Source organism: Neolamprologus brichardi, chromosome 15 (genome assembly GCF_056152115.1).
Source record: "Neolamprologus brichardi isolate AB-2024 chromosome 15, ASM5615211v1, whole genome shotgun sequence".
NCBI classification, from domain to species: Eukaryota; Metazoa; Chordata; class Actinopteri; order Cichliformes; family Cichlidae; genus Neolamprologus; species Neolamprologus brichardi.
In genome coordinates, this window is record NC_142118.1 from 37091140 (window position 1) to 37104535 (window position 13396).

General features: G+C 39.2%; 1 protein-coding gene across 2 annotated transcripts; it reads right to left on the reverse strand.

Annotated features, from left to right (window-relative positions):
- Positions 1–667: 667 nt before the first annotated feature.
- Positions 668–12529, reverse strand: adgrl4 (adhesion G protein-coupled receptor L4). 2 transcript variants are annotated; one of them, XM_087852806.1, is made up of 16 exons: positions 12309–12529; positions 11801–11950; positions 9363–9512; positions 8935–9061; positions 8497–8560; positions 7607–7786; positions 7014–7197; positions 6023–6136; positions 5736–5935; positions 4142–4321; positions 3246–3449; positions 2758–2978; positions 2189–2255; positions 2000–2091; positions 1626–1794; positions 668–1188 (listed from the first exon to the last, which is right to left on the reverse strand). In XM_087852806.1, the coding sequence occupies exons 1-16, from the start codon at positions 12418–12420 to the stop codon at positions 1126–1128; spliced, it is 2277 nt and encodes a 758-aa protein (XP_087708932.1). In that variant the 5' UTR covers positions 12421–12529; the 3' UTR covers positions 668–1125. The 2 variants fall into 2 exon arrangements, with proteins under 2 accessions (XP_087708932.1, XP_006792013.2); XM_006791950.3 differs by having other exon boundaries at positions 8497–8567; positions 8912–9061; positions 12309–12528.
- Between the last annotated feature and the right edge of the window lie 867 nt (positions 12530–13396).

The following is a 13396-nucleotide window of genomic DNA, read 5'->3' on the forward strand; positions in this document are numbered from 1 at the left end:
GGGAGGCTGTAGTTGACACACACTGCTTTCTTGTTAGTTCAGTAATATAGGTATTGTAGGATATAGCTTGCTAGCACCCTCCAATCAATAAATGTGTCCTATACATTAATAATTAACGCGATATACAGTGTTCTTTCCCCACTTCTGAAATGAACGAGCAGCAGGAGAGCGTTTCCTGGCTCTATAAAATCGAGCACTTTCGTTTGTTTCACTCAAAAGTTTGAGGTTCAGTTTATTAGTAGAGTCATGATATATGCAAATGTACTAGCATGAAGACAATAATGAAATTTTTGGTAAATGTGTTTAATTGCTAGACCCCAGGCTGACGTTTCTTAACCTCATTAAAAGATCCCACAGCCTAGGAGACAGATAGTTAAGGAATGCTATGTGCTGAGGAGATAACACATATTAATTCATTTTTTTCTTAACATGCAGATAAATAATGCAAAAATACTCTGAGTTTATGGAAGAACGAGTGCGCCCGATAATCTCCACTAGATGGCGCCATTGGCCTATCCAATTGTTACTGACACACAGCCATTGATGTTGGACTTCCTGCCCACTTAGCAGTGTGTTTATTTAGCAAAGAAGGCTGATGGATGCATTAACCAAGCCCAACGATTGTTTTGCATTTCGGTTTAAAAGAAATGGGCAACAGAGAAGTTTTGCTTTATTTATTTTAATAATTTACAATCAATTTCAAACAAAAGATGAGAACAAAGACGGACGGCATTGATTATTTGGAGTGTAATGCTTATAAAGGCACTAAAGGTAAAGGTACTCAATTAAACTGAACATATGCAAACTATTTTTATTCTATTGTTACTCTCACAAGAATTGCTTTTGTGTAAAAGGCAATGCAATTGTTTGGCTTTTTATGTACTTTATGGAACAAAACAAACAAACAAAAAGTGTGCTGCATAATTAGGATTCCAGTCTGTTAAAAAGCAAACAAGACATTTTGAAACTACCACTGCTACATGTTCTAATTTATTAGACATCTGTACTAAAATCCTCCCACACCATTTTTCCCAAAAGTGGAAGCACGAGTCACAGGATATTAAAAAGCTGTACTATAGACTATTATTATACAAGTGCAGATGGTCTGGCTTTGGCTGCATTAATTCATCTTAGGCATTCAAAACAACAGGGGACGTTTTTGAAAAGCCTGTAGTATTCGTCTTGAATCTGAAAAGACAAACACACAACAGAAATATGCTTTAGATATAATACAACGTATGTTTAATCCATACAGTGGTGAGCTGTGCCAGTGTTGTGCACATATTTACAGGGTTTTCATACATTTATAAACCTTCACTTGGATATTTTGTAACAGGAAAAGTTTCAGTCAGTTCATTAAATATTTGATGGGGAAAGATTTATGCCTCAATTTGACCACCTAGGGAGAGAGAAAACATGGCAAACCCAAACAAACTGAGCATGTTCGGATGCTTAAATCCTAACAAAAAATGCACATTTGCTCACACACAGGTTTCTTTTTTCATCTTCACCTTAATATTCTCAATTGACTATATAAAAGGTGTTTTGTTGGGGTCTATTTGTTCTATTTGATTCAAAAAAAAAGGAAAAAGCAAAAACAAAAAATCCCAAAAAGCTGATGTTACCTTTCTGGACAGCACACAGAGGAAGATGAAAATGAACATCCCTTGGAAGGCGTTGGTGATGGTGAACAAATAGGCAGTGAGGGTTGTCTCATTGAGAATGTGCAAGACTCCAAACGTCCAGGTGGCACCGAGCACAAACAGCAGAGCCAAGGCACCACGGGCACAGGACCTGAGAGGGAGATAGCACCGATTTGAACACCCTGCACGTGGCTAAGCTCCTTTCTCAATCAACAAAGAACTCAGCTGTAATTTAATTCTGCAAAGGCACCACATGATACCCTAATAATCCACCAGATAAGGAACCTACAACTTGACTTTCTTTTTTTCTCCCTTCTTTTTTCCAACTTACTCAACGGGAGTAAAGATAATCCTACCTGATGTTTTCATAGTGGCTGATTTCAGGCTTTTTCACAGCAGTATGCCGGTATACCTTATAGATGATTACTCCAAAAGCCAAGAGATTAACCTTTAGTGGAAAAACAACAATCAAATGAATATCTATTATTAAAAACAATTACTTTACTTGCTTATTTGAACACATGAGTCATGATGTATGATTTTACCAGGATGATCAAACATGCAGGTCCAATGAAGCTCCATATGAAGTGGTTTTCTGTGCTGAGCCAACACCTATGATGGAATAATATTTAATAACATTTTAATACGTTTGATTCATATTTTGCAAATTATGATTTCCACCTTAGTGTAAAATTCGCTGATGTTAATTATAATAATACTGTACATAAGCTTTCTTATCTTAGGATAAAACCCCTAAAACCCCCTAAAAAAAGCAATCAACACGTCTTTTGCATAACTTATCTCGTCTTTTGTAATAGCATTTTACACTAATAAACAACAGGGCTACTATTTTAGGGTTTTTTTTTTATCAAGCTCTCTGTGGTACCCAAAACATTTCAGAATTTATTTTCTGCCCCACGGCACAACCATCTTCAACTTCCTTCATGTCCCTCCAGGCCAAATTTAATCTATGTCCCCTTGTACTTATAATTAATGTAACTTGTTTATCTTGCTTCCTGAATGAGTTTGAAAAATGAAGAAGTCATTTTACGACCCTTTGTCTATCCACACATACATATATATATAAAAAAAGCTGCAAATATTGTCAGCTTACACTTTATCCGTGCCATAATACTTGGAGCCTAGTGTTGCAGAAATGGCCACCACTACCGCTGGGCTTCCATAGCCGAAAATATAAAAGTTACGGTGCAGAAAGCCTTTGTTGTAGATGACGCCAACCACTATTAAGTACAGATGGATGCCCTCGATGCACATCCAGGCAAAGGCCGCAAGGAAGAAGTAGTGCAGCAGCCCTGCAATCACAGAGCAGAAAAGCTGCCAAGAAACAGACGCGAGAGAGAAAGACAGAGAGAGATTTTACAATTTTATTTGAAATCTGTGTTAAAAAAGTGTTACAGTATCCATATATAAGTGTATCTTTATTCAATGTGTATGTTGAGATGTTCTGTTACTTTCTATTTTCATAAAGTAAATTATCTGCAAGTCAAATAAGAACAGATTTACACCAGATTTAAAGCTGAATGTCACAGGTTAGGCAAGCGGACGATGTTTCGCGTTCCACTAAGTCAAGGGCATCCTCACCTTATGCGTGTACATGTTGATCCCCACCAGGAAGATGAATTCAGCCATGAAAAGGCTACAGCACAGGTTCTTGTGGATGGTGGTTCTGGTGCTCTGAATTTCACTGAAGAACCAGAAGGTGAAGATGCACATGAACAAACAGATGAGCGAGATGATCATTCCCAGCTGGGTGATCCGGGTCAGGATGGTATAGTGGGCCACCAGCTGAGAAGCGAATGGAAAGGGAGGCGTTTCATTCACAGTTTCGTGGAGCGCCGAGTTGTTGTGTTTTCTGCTTGGAATCATTTGGCATAACGTCGGCACAGGCTGGAGTTACAGCAGCATGTTGTGCTTGGAGACGTTCTGGGGCGATACTGGTCCAAAAATTACAGGCAAGTCGTTTGTTGTCAGTTTAAAAAAAAGGAATTTCCTCATTGTTGGTGTGAAATTCACCAAACAATTTAAATTGGAATTGAAACCAACAATAAAGGAAGAGAAGGTTTCAAAAAGTAGTGGGTGGATATCTCTTATAGATGCCAAACATGTGCACTGAGTCACCTTGCCTCTAGGACCCGTTCAGACTTCCTCTGCATTTGGCCTTAGTTGATTTTTTTTATCTTTCTACTGTAAACAAAGCAGCGCTTTCAAAATATTTAGTAGAAATATCCATAGTCTTCACAGATAAATCCACATGTTTCAATTTCTCAGATAAACCTAAAGACCGTAAGTTAACAGGCGACTAATTGTCATCCAAGCAAATAATATATGACTTAAAAACAAGACAACATAATGTTTATTTTGCATGAACTGAAATTTCTCCCTCGGTAACCGTGGAAACATTGGTGAAAAAAGCTGTTAAAAAACTCCTTGATCTCGCTCCATATTTCACTGTTGTAATTTAGTGCATGCTCACTCACGTTGGCTCGCCCAGAGGACATGAGGATAGCAAAGTGTGTGAGGTGATTGCAGGAGCAAGTGGTCGCATTGCTGTTGACGTGGACGGTCTTGCAGCCGTGAGTGGCCCACCGGCCCTGCAGGCTATCCGCCTCGTACTCCCAGAAGGCGCACTTCGTCACATCAGCTTTAGTGTCTATGGGCTTCAGGGGGTGGAGAGGAACAAAGACTGTTAACTGTGGAGTTATTATTAGTTTTTGCAGCTCGCTGCTTTGGGATAACAAATCAATAGGGGCTTAAACTGATCCCAGAGCTGGTCTCATCAAAACCGCTATGAGAAATCATCACAGCCTGTTGTTCTGTTATAGATTCTAACACTATTTATGAGCTTTGCTTTAACCAAGTTTTCACGTTAATATTGCCATTGACATGCAAGCGCACATAAAATAAATGTAATGGGAAGATCATTAATCACTGGCACATGAGCTTTTTTGCTGGGCTCACTGGGCCTATTCTAAATGATATAATATATTGATATAATGATTTTACTTTCTTATATGTTTTAATGATCCTAAAAGAAAATACCAGTACAATATGTTTGTATATAAACGTTTTAAATTTTGTATTTTATACTCTCAAAGTCCTGACTTAAAAACTTAAAAGGTGCAAGAAAAAAGCATCCCGCGCATCACAGGAGAAAAAAATCTGCTTCAGTAGTAAAAAGTATCTGCACAAGAAAGGGGCCCAAATTATTGATTGTTGCTCTTCAAAGAAGGCAGTTCACAGAGAATTTTCACAGCTCAAAAATAAATCAACTCGTCCTTTGTTAGCCTTAATACTCAAGGGAGCAACAAAAATAATGATTTGACTTTTTCATACATTTTAATTATCCTAAAAGAAAACACCAGTACATTAATTTTTAGGGCCGTTTATCTCATTACCCACGTTTTTCCATAATCTCGTCACGTTTCCTCAGCTATTCCCTTTAAATGAAAGGTCATTGCTGAAATGCACGGTGCGAAATCTTAAAATTTCATAAAAACTTTACACAAAGCGCTAACTGTTCCTCCCATGTGAGTTTGTTCAAATTTGACTTTAATGGAAACTCTGGCAGTTATCAGGTTACTGCCAGACCCAATCTGGGACTGAGGAAGCTATTTCTCACAACAAAAGCACAACGCCCCAGTCTGACAAGGATATATATGATGAGATACTGACGAGAGAACTGAACAAGATCCTATTAGCTAATGTTGATGAATGACTCGTTTGCAGAATAGAAAGTTTCGCTGTAAGTTTAAAGTGGCACAAAAGCGAGCAGCAACGTTTGTTTTTAACGCCGTATTTTGCTTGTTTATCACACGACGCTTCTAAATGAAAAACCTTGAGTAACATAAACTATTTTGAATCATTTACCCTGATCAAATCGAGCAAAAGGATCAGACTGAATTTATATAGAGAATAAAAATGAATGAAAATCTCTAGTAATCGCATCGTTTAAGAAAAGCTGCAGTGATGTGTACAGGAGCAGCGACTTTCTGTTTTGACATTACATTCTACAAATGCAGAAGTAAGAAAACAAACAATGTAGCCTGCCTCAGCACTCTGTGCAGTCTGTACCTCGCTGTGTCTCAGAGTGAAGGTGACATGGTCAAGTTGGTAAACGTCAGCAGGTTTGACGGCTGCTGCAATGACTTGGGAGTTGACAGTGATTTCCCCCGTCCCTGCATACCGCGAGTAGTCAGTGACACCTGGGTCGCTGCTCGGCTTCAGGATGTCACTGATGCTGTCATATCGCACAAACACCACTGACACGCTTCCTGAGGAAAAAAAAATCTATTAATACAAACTTTTCTTTTTGGCACAGATTGCATCTGATTTTCCTTTTAGGCTTTAAGCTACTTTACCATTTCGGTCTTCTTCTGGTCTCACTTTCAGTGTTAGATTTATATGATCTCCTCTCATGGACGCAGACAGTTTGGCTTTTGTGTGATGAGCCTCGAAGGTGAAGAGTTTCACTTCTGCGGTTGAGGATAAAAAAAGAGGTCCATTTCAAAGCCTCGCCAAACTGGAGAGCTGAGCCCAGTGATAGTTACTGAGTCTTATCAGGCACACTGTAACTATCACTGCTGTTCAAACACCAATCAAAATAAACCAAATCACAACACACTGTAAGGAAAGCTATTTGGGACACAGAAAAGAAGAAACTAAAAGCTAAAGTGGATTAAAATGTTATTTGGCTCTAAAAAGAGATTACGACTTGGAAGAATATCTCTCTGCTGAAACAGAAAAAAGGAGACAGATCCAAAGCAACAACAAGCACACAAAAGGAGGACAGATATGAAATAAATAAATAAAAAAGAACCCGTACCCCCCAAAAAATATTCAACATTGCACGAGGGTGAAGTTGTGTTTCACTTTCTCGAAAATAAAATAGTGGAGAAAAAAATAAATTAATTAATTAAAAAAATAAAAAAAATAAAACAGTGGAGAAAAAATAAATAAAATAAAATAAAACAGTGAAATGAAGCCATGAGGTTCAAAATTATAAATAAATAGTATTTAAATAATTTAATGACCGACTGACAATTCAAATAAAATAATAATAACGGGCAACACCTACTATTATACTACCATATCTAATTAATACATATGCTGTATTAATTCATACTATTTTTTTCATAATTGCCTTTTGTGTATTTTGATACCTTCAGTAATTTTTTTCTGTATTTTTGAACCGCTCATTGAATTTTAGGGTGAATTAATTCATGTCATTCATTTATGTTTACAGATTTTTAAACAGTGAAGCTTCTAAGCAAACGTAGGGGCGCCCTGTCTGGTTTTAAAGCAAATAAAGGAATTAAATGCATCACAGTGACAATTAACTGAAAGCCTCACCCATTTCTGTGGCTTTGATTTCAAGCTCTGTTGGAGTTTTGTAATTGCAGGCCAAAGACAGAGCGCTTTCTTCAACAACATGCAGCAGCTTGGTGATGGTATGCTCACGACGTTCCTCTTTCATTCTGGTCCAAGCCACCAGTTCATCCTTCTCCACCAGGTTGTTTACTGCACTTACTAATTTCTGTTTGAAAAGATTTGCTTCGAGTATAACATGTGCACAATAATATAGCATGTAATGTATGTTATGTCTGCACTGCAATATGCTTCCAATTAGGTATGATTAGAACGGGATGTTTACATCAGTTTGGCTGTTTTTGGCCTCTCATTAAATACAAGCAGCAGCTACACTGTGTTTAAAAAATTATTGGTTAATGGGTAATTTTGCTGTCAGCTTTGGGACAACAACAAAATAATAAGTGCTAAGAATAAAAATGACACATTAGCACATTAGTATCGCCAAGGCGTAACTGTTAAGAAGGCAATGGGCTGCAACCAGTGCCACTTTTTCTTAAACCAGTTCAAAGCATAGCTGCACTTCAGGCAGACTTCCAACTGTTGACTGAGGAACAAGAATGGTAAACAAAGATTACTGAGAGAGTCGAGTTGATGGCAGATGGTTTGACAGCGTAATCCTTCTCCGCGGCACCCAGCGTTGATGCGGATCTACTCAAGGCCTCAACATATGCAATCACTTCCACTGAAGTAAGTTCACCAGACGTCTGCTTGGCAATTTCTTTCAGTAGACTTTGGGGCTCCGTGAGGTTGCTCATCTGGTGGCGGAGAAATGTTTAGATTGATAGATGCCCTTGTTATGTTTTTTCGGATCACAGCTGTGAAACGACCAAACTTTACATGAAAACGTGACGTATCCTATTCATCCTATTCACACGTGTGCACATATATAATCACGTGAAGACTCTACAAAAGGAGGCAATTGTGTCAAGCGTTTTTACTACTTGAAAAGATGCTAAATTATTTTCACGTACTCCTCTTAACTTCAAACTAATCACAGCTGCATGCAGTAAATCCCCAAATATGACCTTCAGCATTTTTTTTGCTTTTCTTTATAAACATCAGTTCATGAACGACGGATTACACTCAGCTTAATTATCACGCTAGTGAGCCAGTTTTACATAAATCATCACCTAACCACACGCTAATTAAATCTCTCCCATTCTCCTGTAACAAGGAACACAAAATGTGCTACATGACATCCATTAACTGGTCCTGCTATAACTTTGCTCTCCTGTAGGGGGCAGGACTGCAGGTCCAAACCGAAACTGCTGATTGAAACTGCAGGTTGCGTTTGGATCATAGCGGCTGGTGTTGCATATCCTTGTTATCATACAATCTCGAGTCCTTTCAGCCGTTTTCCTATTCCACCCTCTGGTTGTCTTCTTTCTCGCCAACAGAGGGCAGCATCATCTTATCCTTTCTTTTTTACCCCGTTTGGTTAAAATTGTGAGAAAGGAGTACTCACAGATTCCAATGTTCTGTTGACAACCTGCGTCATGCAGCCGGTGTTGTCATGGCAGTATTTCTGGGGATGCTCTGGAAAACAAACAGTTTGCAAAAGCACATCTTTGATTCACTACCACGACTTCACCCGTCTGCCTTTCATTTAGAAAAAACAGCAGCTCTCTTCATCATCAACTTTACTTAAAACATCAAACAATTCAGGATTGCACTGCTCACTCGATGTATTGCATCGAGTGAGCAGTGCACACACACACACACACACACACACACACACACACACACACACAATAATGGCTGTGTCTGGGTTGTGTGTAGATGTGTGAAAGCAAGTAAAAAAAAGAAAGATGAAAAAAGATGTATGTCCTTGAATGTAAGGATCAGTGTGTGTGTGTGTGCTCTTCCATCCTCATACCGACCTTTACATCTAACTTTGCTCTCTGGATGAAAGTGCTTAGGGCCTGAAGTCAGGATGTAATCACGCTGACAGGTGCAATAGAAAGATCCATTTGTATTATGGCAGTCTGAGTTTGGTCCACAGACCTGTTCTGACTCGCACTCATCAATATCTGAAAGATGCAAATGAAGAGTTCAGCTTCAATTAAAGCAAAGCAGTTGGATGTTCCCTTAAGTTGGCTGCTCGCTGACAAAGTTAATGCAGTTACAGATGTTTGTCTAGGCAGCATTAATACCTCAAAATAAGAATAGGTTGGTTTTTTTAAACACAAATATGTGACCTGCAGTTCTTGCACGCATGTTGCTCATTGATAATTCATTCTCACGCCCTCGTTAAACTTTATAACTCTTTATGTTACTGATCAAAACAAAGTTTGGTATATTTAAATCCTGAACAGGTCAACCAGACATTACCGATGCAGTCAGTGCCATCGTTGGGCAGGAACTCGTCCCGTCCTGTCGATTTGTATCCAGAGACACAGTTACAGTAGTAGCTGCCCACTGTGTTGGTACACTGGCCCCTGTCCCCACAGATGTTAGTCACGTTCTGGCACTCGTCATCATCTGTGGTGAGGAAATGGAAATACGAAAGCTAAAATGAGCTCAAAAGCTTTCATCCTCAATAAGCAAAGTAGATTCAGCTTGTTACTCTGTTACTCACGGAGTGGGTAAACCAGCTGGTTAACAGATGACCCAGAACAAAGATGAAAGGAGTTTGATGTAGTCTGCATGTTTGCTTTGCATTAAAATTCATGTTTTTTTTGTTTGTTTTTTTTTACAAATTAAAAGTTACAGCATTTTGAAAAAGGCTACTTTTTATTCTTAAACTGTTACAATATCATATTTCCATCTTGTCTCAGCAGATTCATTTCCTGTCCAGGTTTGTGTTGAGGCTGAAATGCATTTCACTCTAATGAGAAATGAAAGCGCCGTCTCTTCAGCAATAAATCAGATCTTCTTTGAATGTGCAGTATTAATTTAAAAATCACTGAAATACTCAGACTCAAATCTTAATTTAATCCTCCATGATTAACCAGATGCTATGCAAAGTTTACTACAAAGACAGCATTTTTGGAAATTTCAAGAGCCAACTTGAATTTTTTTGCCCCTAAATTTGTTGAAATTATACTGGATGGAAAAAAAAGCAACCAATTTTTTCATATCAATTTATATATTAAGCCATAAATCTCAACATAACATCTTCCCAGATCCTTTTTAGTATCATTGTTGTTGAGTTACTTTGAGTAGTACACTCTGAAGTTTGATCCATGATTGCTGTGGTGTGGATGTGGAGCTGATGAAGCTCAGAGATGTTAGTCTGAAGTTTGATTAAAGCCTTGGCTGGGTGTAACCTGCACGCAGTTTAAATAGTTCAAATTTGTGATTGATTTGCAGTTGTTTGCCTGTGTTTGATTTCATGGAAGTCAAATTACCTAAAATATTTTGCTTTCCAGGCTAACCGAGCACTGCTGAAGATGCTGCTTCATTACAGAAAATGCTGTTCCAGCTTTTCTTTTACTTCCAAACACACCTTCCGCCCCTTGTTAACAAGGACCTGCTAAGACTTTCCACTGTTGTTTTTACTTGTCGAGGTATGATGGACACTCTGCTCTTCCTCTCCTCTGTACCTTTGGCACACAATCTGTCCGGTAAGGGAAATCCTCTGCTTCAGCGAGAAAGGTGACCATAGTCAGAGAGGAAATACTCCCATAGCACATGTGATCATTTATCTGTCATCCTCACAGACTTTTCACCCACATACTTCATGATTCACTTTAATGTCCTGTTTTTATGGATCCATTTTACCCTCCTATCATCGCTAAAGATGATAAAATTAAAGATGTTTGTGTGAAATCTACAATTGTTGTTTGTTTCATGTGAATTTTCCAAACAGTTTTGGTAAAAATGCAGATTTAATAAAGCATGAGCTGACACAGCCTGAAATGCTCTTGCTAGTTAAAATCGTCCTAATTTTACGTCTCTGGCTTCAGTGTAACCTTAACAAACAAAAACCCCTCTAACATTTTCATTTACGTTTGGCCCTTGGACTATGTACGCTGTGATTGTGGTCAGATTTGGCCAGGAAACCAAAGAGTTCCAGGAATTCTAAACAGCCCAGAAACATAACAGGACTAACAATGCCGACTGTAGGCGATGCAGGCCATTAAAATCCTTCTAATTAAGCTGTATCTGGACATATGTTCCACTTCACACTGTTCCCTTTGTGAATAACTCTGTGGCAACTTTTTAGGCAAGCAAACTCTAAAAAACCTCCCCCCCTAACTGTAGCTGTTTTAAGCCAGCACAGCGAGTCAATCATACACAAACAGGAAACACAAGAAAACTAACTTCAAATGACTTTCAGCCATTCCTTTTGCCTGTGTTTTCTAAACTGGCCAGAGTTAAGCTGAATTACAATGATAAATCTTGTTTGCTTGCACACGAGCATCCTTAGGTCGCTAATTTGCTTCATGTCTGTGGACTATTTTGAGATAATCAGAGATAAATGGTTCCAGAAGAGAAAAGCTGCACAAGTCACAGTGATTTATACTGATAATATGACCATAGCAGTGCCTTGTTCCTCATTAAGTTTTGACAAAAACGGTTTTTGCCATCGAGAGCCATCATAAGAAGCTTTAACCCACCCAGAGTTATATTTTAAACGCCTCACATCTATGCTCTGCTCCGTCAAGTGGAATGTTCTAAAAATGTTCAATTAGCCCGCTTGTTTCGAAACGTAGGCCTAATACTGTTGTTTACGACGCGCAGTCACAGCAACAAAGGCTTCCACGGTCGCGCTGCGTGTGCTCTTTAATATAAAGGTTGATTTGTGTATGCGTGCGTGTAGTCACCGTTGCAAAATGTCGTTCCGTCTCCGGTGTATCCGTGATTACAGTAGCAGGCCTTGTTTGATCCATTCAAGGTCTTACATGTTGCAAGTGTGTGACAAGAAACACAAATGTCAGAGGGGACGCATGGGCCCGTCAGACTCGAGAGCCACGCTGCGTAGACACAAGAGACACACTGTGTATGTTTTAATTACACCACAACATTATTATAACCTTCCTGAAGACGTGTGATCATATAAAAAACTAAACAAGTTAACCTCCAAATTACTAAAAGTTGCAGAGTCAGTCATGTAATCCATCAAACTTCAACTTATACCGAAAAGCAACACGTACCTGTCAAAAACCGGTTAAACCCCCCCAACAGAAATAAAGTTGAAGAGAAAATTTATGTTAAACAAAACCACCTTTCCAGACTAATAATACTTGATAATGCGGACCCCTCTGAGGGACATTTAAAACAGTCTCCCAGTAAGACATCTGGTACCCGTCGAGTATAAATTAGCTCACGTACCTGTCAAAAGTACAAGTTTCATTGGTGACTTGAGCAAAGAATCCATACTTGCGCTGTGTCTGGATTTTACTTGATCGTAGACTGCAGTGGGCTGTCTGGTGACGTCGTTCATTTCCTTGCATCAGTTTTCCTGTTTCCTTAAACCTGGCCCTTCCTGTCCTGCTCTTTAATCTGCTTTGAAAAACACGCAGCTTGGTCGAGCCATCGGCCACACACACACGTTTGCCTCCATTTTTCACTAAATATAAAAGGACTTTTAGTTGCATTGAGTCGCTTTTTCGTAGCGTTGCTGACACTTTGTCTTAGGTTGTCATTTTGGAGGCCTGCGTGCCATTGTTCTCACTTGACCACATACAGTAGGTTATGTAAACACAGGCCTAAACAACACCAGCTAGCTTCATTGAAGGACGACCCCCTCCCTTCCGCAGGCGCTAGCACACAAATTCACACACGGACATTCCTGAGCTGTGTCTTCCACGTATCATCTTACGCATGCTATCCTTTCCAATAGTTACTAAACATGAGATGCAGACTCTTTGGTGGTGTGTTTAATGCATCGGGGTTGCTGCTCTTGAGAAAACACAGTGAAAGGAAATGTTGATTGGCCAGTGTTGACTGGTTCTTATCAGTGGTCCCATTGCAATTTCTATTAACAGTCTTTCTTTTTGGACTTTCGCTTAAAAAGGCCCGATTTTCCACGTTTCCTCTAAAACAGCGCAGATACCATTTTCCATTTATAGAGTTGATGAAATACGCTCCAGTTTGCTATTGTTCACTTTTTCATACACGTTGGATCTCTATGAGCACTGCCAGACTAATTGTCATATTGTGTAAAATGGTAACATAAACAGGTCATTGAATGAAGCTACATTTCGAGTTTGTCTTTGGAGAGAAGTGATTAAGCAACGCATTGTATCGCAGGTTCTTTGACTGTCACGGACCGGTGACCCCTTTCTTGCGTGAGGGAAATGAGCGGGGCCGAAGGTTATTTGGTGCGTGTGGGCCACTGACCTACACAAAATGTCTTCACTTGGAGTTGCTCATTTCAAATGCAGATATTTTCAGTGGCGCCTTTTCACCTCACCCAT

Excerpts from the sequence above, each read along its gene's own strand:
- adgrl4 (XM_006791950.3), bottom strand. The coding sequence starts at position 12,420 with ATGAACGACGTCACCAGACAGCCCACTGCAGTCTACGATCAAGTAAAA. Across the intron at positions 2,256-2,757 it reads TATTATGGCACGGATAAAGT|GTGTTGGCTCAGCACAGAAA; the intron begins GTAAGCTGACAA and ends ATTCCATCATAG. Across the intron at positions 1,189-1,625 it reads TCTGTGTGCTGTCCAGAAAG|ATTCAAGACGAATACTACAG; the intron begins GTAACATCAGCT and ends TTGTCTTTTCAG.